The 20,730-nt window shown below is 43.7% G+C and overlaps 1 protein-coding gene across 2 annotated transcripts; it reads right to left on the reverse strand.

Moving 5' to 3' along the window:
• Positions 1-704: 704 nt before the first annotated feature.
• On the reverse strand, positions 705-19,265 carry adad2 (adenosine deaminase domain containing 2). 2 transcript variants are annotated; one of them, XM_030362566.1, is made up of 11 exons: positions 19,167-19,265; positions 18,270-18,346; positions 16,417-16,534; positions 14,477-14,570; positions 14,020-14,157; positions 13,506-13,656; positions 12,855-13,025; positions 3,461-3,678; positions 2,736-2,970; positions 1,798-1,930; positions 705-974 (listed from the first exon to the last, which is right to left on the reverse strand). In XM_030362566.1, the coding sequence occupies exons 2-11, from the start codon at positions 18,338-18,340 to the stop codon at positions 864-866; spliced, it is 1,440 nt and encodes a 479-aa protein (XP_030218426.1). In that variant the 5' UTR covers positions 18,341-18,346; positions 19,167-19,265; the 3' UTR covers positions 705-863. The 2 variants fall into 2 exon arrangements, with proteins under 2 accessions (XP_030218426.1, XP_030218427.1); XM_030362567.1 differs by lacking the exon at positions 19,167-19,265 and adding an exon at positions 18,510-18,573.
• Positions 19,266-20,730: the final 1,465 nt, after the last annotated feature.

Genomic DNA, 20,730 nt, shown 5'->3' on the forward strand with positions numbered 1-20,730 from the left:
GCTACACGTCTGCATTGTTAAACAATACAGACGTCACTTCCTGCTGCGGTAAAATATAAGTGGCGATGCATCATGGCGTCATCCTAGTGTTATATTTCGTTTATGTTGTTTGATGTTTATTGAACCGTTGTGGTCCACTAGAGGGCTACCTCACATTGCATAGAGCCCTCCGTTTCTTAATGTTCAGGTTGGCTCCCGCTTTCTCCTGTCAAAACTTCACTTCTCTAGATCAAATACCTCAGTGCTCAGATACAACATCCACCTGCAGCCCCAGGAAACTTATGAAGGCAGGGGTCCGGCTGGATCAAAAGCTACTGCAGTCCAGACGGGAGTTAATCCACAGCAAATATATTGGATCTTACTGCTTTGTGTTTTGATTGAAAGACAAACAGCATCAGATCCTAAAATACATCAAGACTCAGTTCGTAAGATACATCCAGACTGTTTTTAAGATACATCAGTACTTAAGATACATCAGCTCTTAAGTTACATCCAGACTCAGTTAAGATAAATCTGCATCAGCTATTAAGATACATCTGCATCAGCTATTAAGATACATCTGCATCAGCTATTAAGATACATCTGCATCAGCTATTAAGATACATCTGCATCAGCTATTATGATACATCTGCGTCAGTTGGTAAGATACATGTACATCAGCTATTAAGATACATCTGCATCAGTTGGTAAGAAGAAGGACAAACTCCAGTTAACCAGTGCTGTTTATTACTCTGACCACCGCTATTAACTAAAACAACACAACCAATCAAAACAGCAGCAGCACACTACAGAACCAAACGATAGAGAACTCTGAACGGGGAAAGTAACCCTGTAAAAGGGAGGGGAGGGGCTGGGGTCAGAGGTCACAGGCTGAAGCAGTCCACGAGGTGCTTGGAGTTCCATGGCCCTGCCTGGGTGAACAGGAACTGGTCGTTGACCACCTTCTTGGCTTTTTGGTAGGGATCAGCCTTCATCTGAACGCAAACATAAAGGATCAGTTACCACAGCTCCCCACCCCAGATCAGGCATTTTCACGTTATGTTATGTCATCGCATATCCAAGCCCTTTTCCTTTTATTCAAATACATGAACACAATAAATACAAACAATACATGTGAAGGAAATATGCCTTGCAACAATGTGAAATTACATTGAAGATCATAGTTCGAGAAAATCAGTGTGTAGTATTTAATGGCATCTAGTTGAACAGATATAATGATAATAATAATAATAATATATTTAATTTAGAGGCGCCTTTCAAGACACCCAAGGTCACCTTACAGAGCATATAGTCATCATACATTATTTAAAAAAACAAGACATTGTGTAAAAATAAATAAACATAAGCAATAAGAAATAAATAAAACAAAAAAAAACAAAAAAAAAAACAATCAAAACAGTGATCAGTTAGACGTTGTGTGCGATATATAGTTATAGTAGATATATAGTATCAGAATCAACCGCTGGCCAGCCAGACTCCACACATACCGGGGCGGTAAACTACAAGGGTCTGCGATGCCTAACCCTCCCTCAGACACGCCTCATATAGGCCTAGTGAATATACATAGCCGTGGGAATAAAATATATAATATATTCTATGAGGATTAAATTATAGAGGTTTGATTCTTCATCCAAGCATAAAGTAGTGTAGCAGATGCTAGTTTGTGGATGACTATAATAAGTGGGTGTGCATTCTAGATTACGTCCTGCTTTTGGGTTGTTTCCCTGTTGATAAATAAGAGGGCTGTCAGAGGGCCAGACTGCGGAGTCCACACACCTCTATGTTCATGAGCCTCACCTTGACGTCGTGGTACGTGGGCGGCTCGAGGAGACGAGGTTGGCCGGCGCGGCGAACCACGCGGACGAAGTAGCTGTACAGAGCTCTCTTACACAGCCGGCTGCAGAAACTAGGCCCGCTTACCACAGGAGAGCTGGAACACAACCACACAGACACTCGGCCCTGCAGAACTATAAGGTGGAGTCTGGAGTCTGACCAAACGAAAGCCAATATTCATGGTTTGAAGGATGTTGGGGGAGGAGCACTCTTGTGACCACAACGTTTCTTTCCGCCAATTCATTCTCAACCATGGCCGAGATAACCACCACTACCAAGTATTTAATGTTGTGGAAGAACCAGAGACCTTCGAGAACCCAACACCGTCGTTTAAGATTCATGTCATCTCTTGGCCGTGATATTATATATATATATATATATTATAGATATCACAGAGGGAGTCCAAAAAGCAACAATCACTTTCTCCTGTGCCCTTGTCTGGAGGAGTCCAAACGAAGTCACCTAGGTGGCTTGTGGATTGGACATTTGCTACACATGGATTGATGATGGATGCTATGACATCACTACCGTTCATCACAGCAAATGGATGCTATGACTTCACTACCGTTCCTCACAGCAGATTGATGCTATAACATCACTAACGTTCATCACAGCAGATTGATGCTATAACAACACTAACGTTCCTCCCACTAGATGGATTCTATGACCTTTTAAAGTTCCTTATGTTCTGTATTATTGACTTAAAAAGCAATAAATCCTTCTATAGTATGACCAACACAACATTGGAAGCAGTCAACATATAAACTGCTCTTTCCTTAAGGCCAGGCTGTTATGAGCTAACCCTATTTGCAAATCGCATTCTATTGCATGGCGATCTCGGTTTGAAATCAATCAATCGTTCAGCCCCGGTCATCATGGTTGATTGCCATAGCAGGACTCACCGATCCACGACGTAGCCACTGGCTCCATCCAGCACCTCTACCTCCCCGTCCCCCACGCACCAGTTGAGGCTGAGGTTCTGCTTAGGCCTCAGGGGGTTGGTGGGCGCCACGCGGTTCCCACACTGGACCAGGATGTCCTGCCTCCTGTAGGGTGGGGCCAGCTGTTGCTGCCAGTCCTCGCCCAGGGGCCTGTTGACCACATAAGAGACCTCCTCCGCAGAGTGGAGCTTGCTCCCTGCAACGTAGACCTGATCTGAGCAACATCTCCAAAACATGCTGCAGTGTTCTGAAGACGACTCTGAGCCACATCTCCACAACACACTGCAGTGTTCTGAAGACGGCTCTGAGCCACATCTCCACAACACACTGCAGTGTTCTGAAGACGGCTCTGAGCCACATCTCCACAACACATTGCAGTGTTCTGAAGACGGCTCTGAGCCACATCTCCACAACACACTGCAGTGTTCTGAAGACGACTGAGCCACATCTCCACAACACACTGCAGTGTTCTGAAGACGGCTTTGAGCTACATCTCCACAACACACTGCAGTGTTCTGTATAGAAGCATGTCTACATGTTTATACAATTACTTGAATGCAGGAAGCAGGCAGTTTATTTTAAAGGTCCCATGCCATGCCCCAAGGTGTGAGTGTGATTAGCCGTTACAAGCCGTTTTGAAACCCAAAGACAGAGTGTGAGTGAGTGAGCGGGTGAAGTGACGTCACCTAGCACCATGCTGGCGATGTAGATGGGCTGGATGAAGTGGCTCAGCAGCGCTCCCTGCACCCCAGTGACCGCCCAGCGGCACAGCTTGTCGCTGGGCGACACGCAGCAGACCCGTGCCCCCCAGATGCTGGGGTCCAGGCTGGGGGCGGGGACCTGCAGGCCCTGGGCCTGGTACTGCAGCGGGCTGGTGCTGTGGTCACTGCCCATCGAGCGCTGCCTGTGTGGAGGCACATCGCTGCATGAAGGGAGGGTCTGACAGACATGCAGGGTCTGTAGCGACTCGTTCTACATGCCGGATCGATATATAAAATAAAGGATTTTATCAATTCACTCTCTGCGGTAAAGCGATCTACAGCAAGAACCACAAGGCGGTGTTCCTCTTCCGTCATTAACACCTATAGTAGTTCCCTGATTAACATCGCTTTATTACGAAATGGGATTATCCAATATCTTTCCAATCTTGACCCAGTTTGACGAGATCCATACGAAACAGAAAAAACAGTTCTTGACTCAGTTGTTTTGATTAACATCCTGCTTGAAACAAACAAGGGAAATTTAGCATTCCAGTAAGGAGGTCTAAAAAAAGAAAAAGAAAAACATTGAATGAAGCCTTTCATTCAATTAATCAATGCCTACCGTATTTTCCGCACTATAAGGCGCACTCAAGAGCCTTTAATTTTCTCAAAAAACGACAGCGCACCTTATAATCCGGAGCGCCTTATATGGCGAACACACAAACACTTAGAAGGCGAACACACGTTCACCAAGACGGGGAGACAGCGCCGGCCGATTTACGCCACTATCTGCCAATGGATCGTGGATGCCTGGGCTGATATATCAGTCTCAACTGTGGTCCGAGCTTTCACGAAGGCAGGAATAAGTTTCATTTTCCGGATCCGTATGGAAACGGAACTGCCAGGTAACAGCAGCGACACTGACTCGGATAATGACGAGAGGGAGCCGGGCATGTTGGATGCCGTAGGCTCGCCCAACTGTTCAATTTGGACACTGAAGAAGAAGAATTCGAGGGATTCGTGGACGGGGAATGAACTGAAAAAGTGAGCTTTACGCGTTATATACGTAACTGAAAAATGTTGAGCTATGCACTAACGTTTAAATTTGCGGTATCAGACTGTTTCTTTTACGTGTTTACAACTGAACAAGGCTGGGAGATATAGTGAATATGGCCATTAACGTTTGAACAACGTTGAGTTATTGTGAATGCACTACGTATAAAGCTACGTTTTATACGCAAGTTGAACAATTTCGAGAGTTACTATATTGTGAATGCACTAACGTTTGATTTAGTGGAATAAGACTGTTACTTTTACTACTTGTTCACTCTTCTCTCCACGTTTGGGAGAAGAGTGAACAAGGCTGGGAGATATTGTTAATATGCACATTAACTTTTGAACATCGTTACCATGGGAGTGAACGGAGTTGTCAGAACGCTTAATGAAGTTTGACTTTATCTGACTGTTTTGTTGACATTCCCTTTAGCACAGCTCGGTCTAGCGGATGCATAACGCAACCCCAGTCAAACGTTTGACTGCAGTATCTTCTATTCTATGCGCCTTATAATCCGGTGCGCCATATATGTGAAAACAGTTCTAAAATAGGCCATTCATTGAAGTAGCGCCTTATAATCCGGTGCGCTTTATAGTGCGGAAAATACGATAATCTCAGGGATATGATCATTTAATGTACATTTAATTGTGGTTGGTAACGGGGAATAAAACATGGATCAATCCAGTAGTGCTAGCATCAAAAGCTAACAGGAGGACTGGACCATCTCAGAACATCTTAGAGGTCAGCTAGCTACGATTGTGTCCACACACACAGAAAGACATTAAGTATTTGAAACATTCGGCCCCAATACAAATGTTTTAACTTACAAATATATCTTAAAGAGCCCATGCCATTAAAATCACATTTTTCCTATTGTTTGTTAAATAACATAGGTCTGAATAAGTTTGTGAGCTGTGGTAAGTTTGAAATCTATGCAGTTTGTCTGCTGAATGCAATAGGCAATGAAAGGAAAAAGGCAGAAGAAATGAGCCGATCTGGATAAGGTGACACTGTGACGTAGCGTTGTCAAATTATTATTCATGGCCCTGCCCACTTGGTTGGTTCGTAACCACCCACAAGAATTCTGAAGGAGTCGTGATTGAGCTAGTGCTAAATGCTAATACGTGTACGGTAGTTGCTTAGTTCGTAGTAACAGGCTAGTTACAGAATTTTGAATGCAATGGCAGAACGACATCGAACTGCGACCATGCTGCCTGCCGCCGGTTGCCGCGAGGCACCACCGCCGCGAAGCACCACCGCCCGGCAGCGGGCAGCCGGGCGGTGGTGCCTCGCGCCGGCAGCAGGCAGCGCACGGTTCTGTCTACTACAGATTGATGTGGAAGTGGAAGAACCAGAGACGTCGGAGAACCCGACGAAGTCCTTTGTGATTCATTATATCGTCTGGACGTGCACACAGCTTTTGGCCGTGATAATATGTATTATTTGATATAGATATCTATGTATTATATGATATTATTTAGATATAGAGCTCCAGGACTGTAACGCAAGTGTTGTACACTTCCTTGTTATTTGGATAACCGTTCTGCTGTTGGTGTGATGGCGCATAACACGTCGGACTCTCGTCTATGGTATTTCTACAACTAGACCCGTAGTGGGGGTTATCTCAGCCATGGTTGAGAATGAATTGGGGGAAAGGAACTTTGGCTTTGACTCCCTGAAGTCATGAACCACGACATGGAGGAGAAAGGGATTGGACCGCGGTCGTCTCCCGCCGGAGCCTCGCTGCCGATGGACCACCGCCTCGACTTCAGGATGCGGTGATTAGCGCTGACCGCTGCCGAGGCGGCGGGAAGCAGGGCTCAAGCGGGATACATTCGCGGCCAACAATCCTTCTCTCCTCCATGTCGTGGTTCATGTAGCCTACTTCAGGGAGTCAAAGCCAAAGTTCCTTTCCCCCAATTCATTCTCAACCATGGCTGAGATAACCCCCACTACGAGTCTCGTTGTAGAAATACCAGAGACGAGAGTCCGACGTGTTATGCGCCATCACACCAACAGCAGAACGGTTATCCAAATAACAAGGAAGTGTAGGCTTACAACTCTTGCGTTACAGTCCTGGAGCTCTGCTCTATATCTAAATAATATCATATAATACATAGATATCTATATCAAATAATACATATTATCACGGCCAAAAGCTGTGTGAGCGTCCAGACGATATGATGAATCACAAAGGACTTCGTCGGGTTCTCCGACGTCTCTGGTTCTTCCACTTCCACATCAATCTGAAGTAGACGCGGTCGTTTGAGATTCATAATAACCTATCGTCTGGAGGCTCACACAGCTTTTGGCCGTGATAATATATATTATATATTATATGATATAGATATTAGGGATGGGCGTGAGGAATCGATTACTCGAGTACTACTCGTTACAAATGAACTCGGTTGGTGGACAGGCAAACTCGAGTTTGCATATACACACAAACAACGTTTTCTGCAAATGTAGCAAATGTATCAATTTTCTGTTGGCGCCACTAACGCATGACGTGGGCACAAAGTAAATTAAATGCATCCATTTCCATGGCGCGTTCCGTGCCGTGTGCAGGCACGCCAGAATTCAATAAGTTAAGAGATGGCGGTTAAAGCAAAGAGCAGCGAAGAATTGAAATACTTTAAAGAAATAGGAGATCATAAGGTGAAATGTAAAATATGCCAAGCGAAATCGAGCTACCAGAAAGTACTATGCGGCAACATATGCTCCTGAAACACAACGGTGAGTTCGGGAAAGCAGACCCGCAGCAACGGTGAAAGTGAAAGTGTGTCGGCTATTTTCACCGCCGCAAGACGCAGCTGTAATCCCGGGCGTGTAGAGAAGATCACAACGCTGAGTATTTCCATAGTCCATTTGCTGCCGTTTTATTTGCAGCTTTAAATTATTTCCAATGGTTAGGCTACTTGTTTCGTTTTTGTTTTTTTTAAACTGTTACAGGCCTTGGTTCGACGTGATTTAAATTGTGAGACGCATATTTATTTTTGTAAGGAAAATGTGTTTTGAACGTTTGCAAAAATAAATAATGAATACTCTGATAACTCTTGACTGTTTTGATGGAGAATAAGCATTACATGTTTGGTTGGTAATATTGCCGTTCATCATCAGGCCTATTCCTGCGGCAGATGCGTTGCATTCTAAAAATAGATTCGATTTAACGAGTACTCGATTGATCCTCGAGGAATTCCTTCGATCACTCGAGTTTGGAATTTACTACTCGTGCCCATCCCTAATAGATATCTATGTATAATATGGGTTTCTAAGAGCCATTACGATACATCCACCGTAAACAGAGCGCATGGTACCGTGGCTACAAGCTGCTCAGGGCCAGGTGATAATATATATTATATATTATATGATATAGATATCTATGGATAATATGGGTTTTTACGAGCCATTGCGATACATCCACCGTAAACAGAGCGCATGGTACTGTCAGTGGCTACAAGCTGCTCAGGGCCACACCCCCACCCCCCTCCTTGACCTGCCTTGACACGCCCACCGTATACAGAGCGCATGGTAGTGGCTACAAGCTGCTCAGGGCCACACCCCCACCCCCCTCCTTGACCTGCCTTGACACGCCCACCGAAACAGCGCGTTTGAGGGAAGCTCAATGTGCGACTGTTTCGGAGTGACTGTAACTCTGCACCACGGCTGAATTTCGGGGACGTCTTTGAATACTGTGTTTGTGGCCCACTAATACCTATATTAAAGCATCATAAAATAGAATGGCATGGGATCTTTAAAAGAATAAATAAAAAAAAAGTACCGTAGGTCAGTGGTTCCAACCTTTTTTCTCCAGGGCCCGCCTAATTTCCCCCCCCCCCCTTCCATAACCATGCATTTCAATTTTTTGTGCCTTTATTTAATAAATGTATCATTTTCGTAGCTTAAACGCATGGCATTAATAGGCCTACATTCATTAATGTGAACATTGGGCTTGCATACCCACAGCCAGGGCTGGAATGTCAGGTGTAATATGAGTGACAAGTCAGTCTAAAGTCGTTGTGCACCTCCATTCTGTTGCTCGCTTTTGTTTTGATCCGGACAAGTGCGCTGAATGGCAATAATGCATTTGCGAATTGATAGGACTGACCTGTTGCTAAGCTCCGCCCTTAGAACGCAGATGAGCCAATGACATTCCAGCCTCAACTATACTCGGACATCGGCTTGGACAACTCCATTGAAAATAACGGAGGACGCGGAATATAACAATTTAATGGTGGATTTATGTTGTTTGTGTTAAAAAAACAAACATGTCAAACGATGTGCTTGGGGTACATTTAACAAGGACAGTCCTGAGAGGCTGCAGAATGGGGTATATTTCATCCCTTTTCCCAAGGCACAACGGGACAAGAGAGTTTGTAATGTGGATCAGACAGGCCAGAATATCAACTGAATTTAAGCTTGTTAACTTCTGTATGTATTTTCAAGTTTTGAGCATACCCCTGCATAGCGTAATGTACCGTATTTTCCGCACTATAAGGCGCACCTGAGTATAAGCCGCAGCAGCTAAATTGAATGATGTGTACATAGATAAGCCGCACTGGACTATAAGCCGCGGGTGCAGTGATGTTGCTAGGTACGCGTCCTGCGTCCCTGACGCATTAAAATCTGAAAGGACGCACTAAACTCACTATCCATGCGTCCCGGGGACGCATCTCATTTTCCCCATGAAAAACGATACATTGTGAACATTAAACAACTCGTGTTTAATCACAGTAACTGGCCAAAGAAACCTTATTGTGAGCAGACCGGACAAGCGCTGTTTCAACCCTCTGCGCATCTACTCGTCGCAGACGTGATCCCCTGTACAAAGTATCGCGACATGCTAATTTAGCCGCTACCAAAACAACTAGCTCGTCACCGCTGATTTCATTTCAACAATTAAAAATACGAACTTCGTAGTAAATAAACCCACGTTTCCACTGCTCGATGCTGTGCTCATTCGTGTTGATTATGTTGTAACGTTTAGGGGACGTGCTGTAATGAAATAAATGAAACATAATCCGGTGGTGGTGATGAAAACTACATTGAACGGCAGCCGCCATATTGTTATGCCCAAACGGCGCCTGCGCATACATCGCGCTTCCAACGAGATCCCGTTTTTCTCGAGAAACAGGCAGAGAAGAGAGAACGCAAAAATGCCACCAAAGAAAAAGATGAAACCTATTGCAGGTCAGCAAACTATTGCAGCTGCATTTTCTGTCCCCACTACTACTTCCAGCGTTTCCTGCTGGAGCCCGCCACTGGTGGCGGGGCGCGGACCGGGCATAGAGCCCATAGAGTTAAAGTCGGTGGACTCGTCTGAAACCTGTAAAATCCATACATTAGCCGCACCGTTATCCAAGCCGCAGACTCGAAAAATGGGGAAAAAGGCGCGGCTTATAGTCCGAAAATTACGGTAGTCCCTTTTGATTGATCCTGGAAGAAATTAAATCCTTTTTCGCCCAAAACCTCTCCAAAAACTGCTTTGATATACTTTCAGCTGGCATTTTTCCATGTTTTTGTTATCGAGTCTGGTTTGACTGTCTGAGTTCGTCATGGTAACGACGGGGGGCGTGACTTAGCAACAGGTCTATTTTCAATCGCGGGGCCGTGAGATCTAAAATAGTTCTTTCAAGCTCGGATGAGCTGTTATAAAGTCAGGCACGAGCGCACTGCTGCTGCATTTGCTACATTCTGAAATTGCGGCACTGCTCGGACGTCAATTTGCATCTAGCCCCCCTTGGCTCTCTGGCGCCCCCCAGGTTAGGAACCACCACACCACATATCACTTGACTGCTATGTGGACAATCTACAAATATTGCTTTGGGATCCGGTCGCTGGTCCGAGTCCGGTTACGTCAGAGCTTCAGTGCTGCTGAAGCCCTTCCAGCGTGTAGGAGTTAGGGTCATTCTCAGCCCATCGGGTCATTCTCAGCCCATCGTCATGAGGATCTTCTTTTTTTCCAGAGGATTTGTTTATTTTTTACAAATATTTTTATAGTATTTTTTATTCTGACAATCTCTGAAAAGGCATGCTCCCATAAACATTACAAATCAATCCGCTAGTGGTGTGCATCACTCCTTTATAGGACGATCCGATACGTATCTAGATACATGTGCTACGATACGATCCAGGGACGATACATTTTAATATGGAACGATTCGATTCGATTCAATGTTCCAACGATCCGGTGTGATTTGATGAGATATGTTAATATCCGTTTAATGTTAACATTCATTTTCTATTAATTAAAATAAGCCTCCTATAAAAGAAACATTGCCTCCTTTCAAATATATGATATAGGGACCATGGAATCTTAAGTTTTTATATTAATTTCTTTATGGCAGGGGGAAATAATGGAAGACACATTTATACATTAAGAACTATAAGTCTATTTATTTGCTTATTTATAGACTTGATCGCTGTCCTACACAATTAAAAAAAATAGCAAAGCTTTTGTCAATATTCCCCCACCCAAAGGACGTATGATTTCAGATTTGCTGGTGCACTGAAAACCGTTTCACCGTTTTCGGACATATGGCTGTTATTCGCGCACTCACAACTCTGGTTGTTCCCTGCTCACGAGACGCAGGGAAAACATACAAACACACATGCAGGTCGCCCACTTCCTTAAGTTTCATTTTCCGGATCCGTATGGAAACGGAATGAAATGAGTCGACTGTTTTGATATCAGGTTGAGGCTTCATATGGAAACAGATATGTAGCAAAATGCAAATGTCAATGCAATTTGCAATTACATTATGCAATTGACAATTTATTATGCAAATTTTATAATGTAATTTGTGTTATTCAAAGTGTATTTTAATATGCAAAGTGACAATGCAATCCTCAATTAAATTTGCAAAAGTTATAACAATACAAATAGAATAACATTTTGTCAAATTCTTTGAGTTCCTTTATTCAAATTGAAAAGCTATAGCGTCCCTGTGATTGCAATCCACTTCGCCACGCTCCGTGTGTTGCGATATTCAAATGACATTTCAATCCTCAAAACGAACGCTTTGCAAAAGATTTGGCAAAACGGAATCCTAAACGTTTTCAAAAACGTGTTCCAAAACGTTTTCCAAAAAGTCAATATGCAAAGTGGCAAACGTATCAGCCAATCAGCGTCTGGGCGGGAACTACTTCACTTGCTCGTAATTTCCTTGTTCACGTTCACTTCTAGTTCGTATGTGTCAGGTCCATGGTCACCAATGGAGCTATTATTGATACGCTCCGAAGTTTGGCCGATGATGTGGAGAACAATCGTGTTGAAGACACAGATGCAGTAGATAGAGTGCGTGTTCTGGGAGATAGGATAGACGACTTATCCTCATTGGTACGTTTTGACGCCAGTGTGGTAAACACAAAGATTTCCCAAGTGCTACAGGCACTGGGTGCGAAACATAGGGTCGGGAGACCCACCGCGGAGATACCCATGGAGGCAATAGAAAGTGACGTAGTTCCCGCCCAGACGCTGATTGGCTGATATGTTTGCCACTTTGCATGTTGACTTTTTGGAAAACGTTTTGCCAAATCAATTGCAAAGCGTTCGTTTTGCGGATTGAAATGTCATTTGAATATCGCAACAAACGGAGCGTGGCGAAGTGGATTGCAATCACGGGACGCTATAGCTTTTCAATTTGAATAAAGGAACTCAAAGAATTTGACAAAATGTTATTTTATTTTTATTGTTATAACTTTTGCAAATTTAATTGAGGATTGCATTGTCACTTTGCATATTAAAATACACTTTGAATAACGTATTTACAAATTACATTATGAAATTGCATTGTCAATTGCATAACGTAATTACTTATTGAATTGCAAATTGCAAATTGCATTGCCATTTGAATTTTTGCTACATATATGCTTCCATAGCTTCACTCAACCGTTTCGCAACGTTTAAAATCGGTGCATCGACAGATTCTTGGTCATTTTAAATCGATTCAGGGGCCTACGTATCGATGTAGTCGCATCTGTGCTAATCCAACCGGATACCGATTCGTATCGGTGAATTGTTACACCCCTACAATCTGCCTTTCCTTCTATGCCCAAAATATGTGGTGCAGGCTTACATGACTATTGCATTGCACTATATACAATAATCTGTGAGCATGCCAACATGCTAATGCTGGCGTGGCTAATGGCAAGCGCTGCAAATCTTAAGTCCCTGGGCCGCTATGAAGCAAACTTGTGAATGATCCAACATTGGGTCTGGTCGTTTTTGTTTGATTGCGAAGTAATGACGCTAAAGAGGTACTTTACTTTTTGTTAACTCCGCCTCAACATGACTGCCTCCACAGGAAGGAGCGGCAGACTTACTGGAAGAAGAAGTTCTTGGCGCTGGTGCTGGCGGGCGGGTTGCTGAACAGGTGCAGGTGTAAGTTGGGTTTGAGCTGCAGTTGACCGCCCTCTGCCCGGCGCTCAAAGATGCTGCACGCCCTGGCCTTGGGGTCGGGGTTGAGGAGGACCAGGAGCTGCTTGTACAGATACCTGGGGAAGAGCAGAGATTGGGACACCTCCTCCTCCCCGTGCAGACACTTTGCATCACTAGGGCTGCACTAGACAGTGTTGTGGTGATGTGGTGCTCTTAAAGGGACTTGAGCAGAGATGCATACTGGTATATGGTGCTATGAGGAGGGTTTAAATGTGCAAAGGGCAAGTAGAGGGGCGTCTTTTCCAAAGGTTTGACTCAAGCCTCATCAATAATCCATTCTCTCCGTGGTAGTACTGAACGACGGTATCTCTATCACCAGATGGCTCTCACAATGGGCACAGGACAGCAGATGAAAGCACACAACGACACATTGAATAAAAAAAAATGTCTCCAAGAATACATTGATAATATCATGTACGTTGATATGTACAAGATCACTCGCAGTACGATCTGTGTACAGTACGATCTGTGTACCGATCTGTGTACCTGCCAACTCCAGGATGAAGGTACACAGGCCTTAATGTGTGACCCCTCACCTTTTGAGGGCGCGCCTGGCGATGGTGATGGCGCTGCAGTCCTGGACCATGGTGCCTCCGTAGCAGAGCCACTTGTTGACGCTGGACTGACCGGAGCCCAGTGCCACCACGCTGTATTGCTGGACACGGCACCCAGCTGTGTCCAGCACCTCTGCAGAGAGACAACACACACGCACACACCTCTTTGTGGCGATCATCAAGGCAACAAAATAAAAAAGGTGTTGAAACATTATCCTCCTTTCTGGTGGGTTCCTATTGGTCAGCGGCTGGGAGTCAGCTCGTACACGGAGAGCGAAACATCCACGCTTACCTCACTTGAGAAGCCAGATAAAAAGAGATGGCAGTGCCTCATTTAGTCTGGAAAATAAAGGTTTAACTCTTGTCGCAACAAGCTACCCAAAGTTGTTTGGCTATCTTCAAATATTGGAAATAACAAAGAACCATGTCTTTCCCCACCAAACCGAAAGCCCCAGAAGGGTTTGTTCCTATGGACTCAGTGCGGCCCGGCGCTTACCTCTCTGCAGGACGAAGGCGGCCATGTTACTCTTACAGCAGTGGAAATCTGGGTGGCTCCTCAGCAGGCGGTCAAAGAGCTCCCCGCTCTGCGCTGCCACCTGCCACTGGTGCCATTTACTTTGCCAAACGGCAGGACCTGAACCAGGGGGGACAGGGAAGTGTTTACAGCCTCACAGAACATGTACTCTGCCACACCGCAGGACATGCCAGTGATCACTCATCTGCAGTGATTTTACATTAGTAACAGACAGACACAATATGAATTACGACACAACAATGCCAATAAAGCTGACCGGCTGCCTGAATCGGGTAAAAAAACATAATGTGTTCGTTATTGAGATTAAAAACCAGATCAAACAGGTGAAAGGTTACCTGAATCCCCAAACCCCCTCCGCTATGACTCTTCTGAACCGCTAAAATAACCAAGGGCCTGACCAAGAGGGAGGCAGGGGTACCTTCAGGGCTGACTGGGCTCCTGGGTTCCCTGCGGGGGTCCGGGAAATGCTTGGGGTACAGCAGAGGCGGGGCGTAGTCGGACAGCTTCTCCACCTGGAGACAGAGAGCTTCATCTCAGCAGCGGAACTAGTCTGTCTGCCACGGATGGGGAAAGTGACCAATTGACAATGTGACAAGACTCCCTCCCTCATTTCAGCCAGAAGAGATTTAGCAGGGTTGCTTTGACGACATCACTTTAACAGACCATTGACAGGTCTTCGGAGATGTGTGGACCAAAAGCCAAACCCCTTTTTGAATCCTGCAAGATCTTGATTTAAAGCAAACCCAAGCAATCAAATGTAATACCCTTACCCATACTTTTAATGCATTTCAAAGCATGTGGTTCAAGAGGCAGCGGGTTGGCTGGTAACCGGAAGGTTGCTAGTTCGAAGTGTCCCTGAGCAAGAAAACCTCACCGTAACTGCTCCCAACGAGCTGGCTGCTCTCTTGAAGAGTCGGCTTGCATGGTTTATACCGCAGCCGATGTATAAATATGTGTATGCATGGATGAAGGTTGGGCAATATTGTAAAGCACTTTGAGTTGTCACTGGTTAGAAGAGAGCTTTATAAATGCAGTCCGTTTACCGTTTACTATACTTATCTGTGAATCATAGTGAGGGAACAGGACAGCCATTGACTGTTTAGGTTCTGTGTCTGGTGCCAGTGCATAGATGAGTGTGATGGTGATCAATATCTACACAGACCGTGAGAATGTGAATATTAACCCTTTTATCAAATTTTATTTGTTTACTAAAATCAGCCCTGAAATAATTAAATTATCCTTTTGGTGGTATTGTATTTGTGAACATTATAACGTATCTGGCAGATAGTTAAATGTTCAAACCAAGGCCGAAGGGCTACTTAGAAGCTATACCTACTAAGGACGGGTAGAGAAAAGGTAGAGATCTTCTTTAAGTCTTTGCCGATCTGTCATCTACAACAGCCAGTGTGTTTTCTCTCTCAACCATCGCCATTATTCAAAGCTTAGTCAGTGTAGTCAGGCCAGGTCTAAAGGCAGGACATTTTCCTCAGTTTGAGGGAAAGAGCGTTAAAAACCGACTGTTCACCCTTGTCTACATATTCTTCTGATGACATGCAATGTGCTTCGTGAGGCAAAATACAGCACCACCATGTGTAGGCACTTCAACATGAATAAGCAGAAAACTTAAGTGGTACTGTTAACCGCTTTGTTTTCAGAAGAACATCCAATGGTCTGATCCTTGTTGTAACGTGACGTCATAGCTTGTTAATACTAGCCTACGATGGCTACCAAAAACTAGATCCCAAATATTGCTCTTGCAGTACAATGACATTTTCAAAAATACTTGATTTATTTTTTATATATATATATATATTAGAGCTGTCAAGCGATTAAAATATTTAATCGTGATTAATCACATTAATGTCATAGTTAACTCACGATTAATCGCAAATTATTTTTCTATGCTAAATATCCCTTGATTTTTTTGTCCCATAATTCTTCTCATTTTAATTATCTTATCAACATGGTGAAGTGCATCGGCTTGCCTTGTGCAAATGATTTTTTATTGATAACAACATTGGCATATACTGATCAAAACAGGACGATACAAAAAAAGAGCCTATAGTCCAATTAAACGACTGCTTTGAACAAATGTCATTTGAACATAGCAGTCAGGCTACTGCTTCTATGTTTTGAGCCAAAGAAAAAAAAAATATATATATATCTTTTTCTTTTTAAATAAAACAATTGCGTTAATCGCGCGATAATTTTTTTAACGCCGTTAAAATTGGTCTGCGTTAACGCCATTAATAACGCGTTTAACTGACAGCTCTAATATATATATATATAAAGTGAGCATAGCATTTTCATATTATTGATACACTGTAGAGGGCTGACCAGCCTCGGTCCGTTCATTACCTCCTCATCAGGGGGGCAGTCATGGCCCTCTGAGTGGTTGGGCTGAGGACAGCTCGGTGACTCTCGGCTGCTGCCGATACCTTCTGTTGGAGCTTGGTCTTTGGACACGAACTCCGGGCTACACAACATTCAGAAACACAACCTCGGGGCTTTACAACATTCAGAAACACAACCATCGGGCTACACAACATCCAGAAACACAATCTCGGGCTTTACAACATTCAGAAAAACAACCTCAGGGCTACACAACATTCAGAAACACAACCTCTTGGCTTTACAACATTCAGAAACACAACCTCAGGGCTACACAACATTCAGAGGCACAAACTCGGGCCTACAAAACATTCAAAAGCACAACCTCGGGGCTTTACAATATTCAGAAACACAACCTCGGGCTACACAACATTCAGAAACACAACCTCGGGATACACAACATTCAGAAACACAACCTCGGCGCTACACAACATTCAGAGGCTACACACAGCATATATATTAGGGTGGGGCGATGGTCTCTTCATATTGTCCAATGGTGGTTATTCTAGCAGCGTGATGAAGGATGGGGGGAGTAACAACATTTAATTTAAATATTTAAAAATTAAAAAAATATTTAATAGTCTACGTGTCGACATTGTTACGACAATATCCCAGCAGCATTATCTAATCTTTAATATATCCCAGTCCTAATCATAGTAGCTGCTCTTATGGAGCGCAGAGCCACGTCTTGGTGAGCAGCAGACGTGTGGAGAATGGAGTTGGAGTCAGATCATGGAAAAGGGGCCGCAAACTGGTTATGAAATCAAATCGTCCCTGTGCTGATTTACAGGACTTATCGGGTGGATCTTCTGCTCCACCAGAAACCACTCTGAATGCACACAATTCTAGAGATCTGGTATCATTCTTCCAACAGATTCATCTGACCCAAGCTCTCTGCTTCATGTCCATTACTGAGCCATTAAAAGAGCGGAAGAGATATATATATTTATTACACAGTTCTTTTCAACATTCCGTTCACTTGCATGGGCACTTCACAACTTCCGGCGGTCAATTATTTTTGGATAATTCATTGGCAACGGATGAATAATGACCGCTGTCAAGGTAAACAAAAGGACTTTTTGCCTTTGGTAACACTCCGCACGTAGTCAATGGCGGTAACTTGTCAATGTAATAAGCGGGATATGTATCAACCCAAGCGCTGTCGGTTGCTAAGCGACGACGTCAACGTCTTGGGCGGACTATTTCTCTGCTGATCAACACTATGAATTCTGGTAACAAATACATTGTAAATAAATTGTTTCGTTTTGGCAAGTAGCCGTGTAATAAGCGGGATAATGTATTGAACTTTGCCGGTCATTATCGTAAAATAAGCCCCTTCATGGCGAAGCAAGACACCTCCGCTACGCGTCGGTATCCTGTTCGCCCTGTCTGGGCTTATTTTCTCGATAATGACCGGCGTTCTATACATTATCCCTTACATAATCTGTGGCCGATTAATCAGTACATCGCTACCAATGCATGGGTTTGTTCTGTCCTTGGTACAGTCAGAGTCAAGGCATGATTATTTATGGTAATTATTTATCCTACTTATGGTTCCTTCTCCACCTGAATTAACCAAGAAATGTTAAATTATACAGCTCATATTCACTCATTTCATCAAGCACTAGCGTACGATTTCTGTACCCAGAATTCTGAGTTAAACACTGATGCACATTTACAAGTCAAGCTCACATGCTTGCAATACAGAGTAAAGCCTACAGCATCTGAGATGCTTGGCATTGCTTGAAGGCACTCGGTCATAAAATATGTCTATGGGCATAACCAACTCGTAGTGTAATGGTGGCGGCGTGCTTCATTACCTTGGCCGCCTTCCAGCAGCAGCAACAGGGCTGTCTTCCACTGCAGAACTGTCCTTCAGGTCCACCATCATTCCCTCCTGAAACCAGCAACCAGAAATATGTATCGACCAACAAAATAAAAAAGGAGAAAAGTCATTTCCGGTGCCAATGTGTTGTTTCATTGACATAGTATATTGGCCTACTGCCATGCTCCATTGATTACCACTAAATTGGGTTGTCTACCCATCTACCAATAACCACCTGTATAGGAAGCAACCTTTTCTATCAGAAGGGGGATCAATACATCAAGGAGTTCTCCATCCCCGAGTACCTGCTCATGACACATCACAAAACACTAACTGCTGAAAACTGCAGGCGTGGTCAGTACTTGTGAATCATTGATTTATTTTACTGTAGTACGACTGGTAAAGCGTCAAGAGAAAACATGAACACCTTGTGCCATCAAGTTTTTAATTGAATGGCAAATGCGTGTTTGAGGAACTTTTTAAAAGGGCGGATAGGGATATAATAATTAAACTTTGATATGGTTAGAAGTAACATATGGGAATATCATTTATGAATTTGTCAATTGGTAAAATAATCAACTCACTTTTTCACCAACCGAGTTTCATAACATACCCAATGCATGTATAAACGACAAAAAGATAACCAAACGTGATGTTGACGAATGTACCAGTGTTTGAACATGGTCTACTAACACGGGTTGTGATCTCACGGCTAGTTAGCTTGTGCTAGCTAGCAGCCTCGATGGACAAAGTTAGCCTACAGTTTTACATTACATCATATGCATATAACAAGATTGTAGCTATTTAGTTTCATTATAAAAACAGTTTGTTTCATACACAATTAGTTCTCATTGTACTGTGAATGAAAATACACAATTATTTCGTGACTTACAAACTAGATCGTTTATCAACCTCAAGTTCGCTGCGCAGCTATATTTACGCCTCGTGACCACTACCTCCGTCCGTTGACTCTGATCCCCATTGACTTTGAATGGGGACGGACCCGCAATGCATTGTGGATACGTGCGCTGAAGGCTCCGTCAAAAAGGGGAAAAATGTTCAACTTTTTCGGCAGCGACGGATCCGTCATCCAATCAGAACACGTATGCAAATTTAAGCACTGTGACACTACTCGGCCTCTGACGACCCGAACCGGTAAAGTTATGGCTCACTTTTTCAAAATGACAAAAAGAGAACCAAACGTGATATTGACGAATGTACCAGTGTTTAAACATGGTCTACTAACTGTTACTCTATCATGGGTTGTGATCTCACGGCTAGTTAGCTTGTGCTAGCTAGCAGCCTCGATGGACAACGGTAGCCTACAGTTTTACATTTCATCATATTGTAGCGACCTTGGGACATTTAAATAGTTGGTGTGCATTGTATTTCGTTGTCCGTTGTGCCAGTTGTTCTATGTGCATGCATTGTAATGTTCTTATTGTAATCAGATCAGTGTGGGGGCGAATCATTAGGTCAGCTGGGGGAGGGCCTTGGAAGAACTGGAGGGTGGGGGCCTGTACGTGAGTGAGACCGTGTTGGGGGTTGACGGGGTAACAGTGTTTGTTTTTGTGTGGGATTTCTGCCGTTGGCTACGGGTTTCAGTGACCTGTTTTTTGTACATTAAAGGTTCCTTCAAATACTAATGACTCGACATCGTTATGTCACCGGCGAGGTCATTACAATATACATATAACAAGATTGTAGCCATTTAGTTTCATTAGAAAAACTGTTTGCGTCATACTTAATTAGTTCTCATTGTACAGTGAATGAAAATACACAATTATTTGGTGACTTGCAAACTAGATCGTTCCTCAACCTCAAGTTAGCGGTGCAGCTATATTTAGGTCAGCTCTGATTGGTTGGGAGGCTGCTCTATCGCCCCCAGCAGTACATTTAGGGAATATACTGTTTCTTCTTGGAATGTTTATGTATATATCTATACCTATGTATATATCTATATCTATATCTATCTATATAGACGTATATTAAAAATGTCCCACGGACATGGAAGGGGAACAGTAAACATTTGTATTCTTCATGAGTAAATGAAATGGGGGAAATGGCTCAACAATTCCATTGTATTAATCACATCCACTCTTAATTGTGTAACCATGCTCCTTACTAGTGGATGTTAGATGTGTGGTTGAAAGGGGGTCGGAGAATAAAATATGTTATAGATTGTGACGCCCTGCCCCTCTCTCTGCCTATTGGTTGTGGGTGGAGATTGTGAAAGGGCGTCAGGCCAATTGGCCACACCTGTGGATCCAGAGATTTAAGGGCTGGGTAGCCATGTGTTGAGTCTCTCTTTTGCTGCTTCTAGGCTGGGCGCTGGGCTCCGTCTTCCACCCGCCATGTGGTTTCAAGTATCATCCCTTTTGTTTAAATATAATTGCGTATGTTTACTTTAACGAGTAAAAACGGGTTACTAATAAACTAGTTTCTCTTTATGTCAT

The sequence above is a fragment of the Gadus morhua genome, chromosome 7 (assembly GCF_902167405.1).
Source record: "Gadus morhua chromosome 7, gadMor3.0, whole genome shotgun sequence".
Taxonomy (NCBI): domain Eukaryota; kingdom Metazoa; phylum Chordata; class Actinopteri; order Gadiformes; family Gadidae; genus Gadus; species Gadus morhua.

Bases quoted from the DNA above. Each gene is read 5' to 3' on its own strand.
- adad2 (XM_030362566.1), bottom strand. From the start codon at position 18,340: ATGATGGTGGACCTGAAGGACAGTTCTGCAGTGGAAGACAGCCCTGTT. The intron at 2,971-3,460 runs GTGACGTCACTT...TCTACGTTGCAG, and splicing joins CATCGCCAGCATGGTGCTAG to GGAGCAAGCTCCACTCTGCG. The intron at 975-1,797 runs GTGAGGCTCATG...GTTTGCGTTCAG, and splicing joins CCACGTACCACGACGTCAAG to ATGAAGGCTGATCCCTACCA.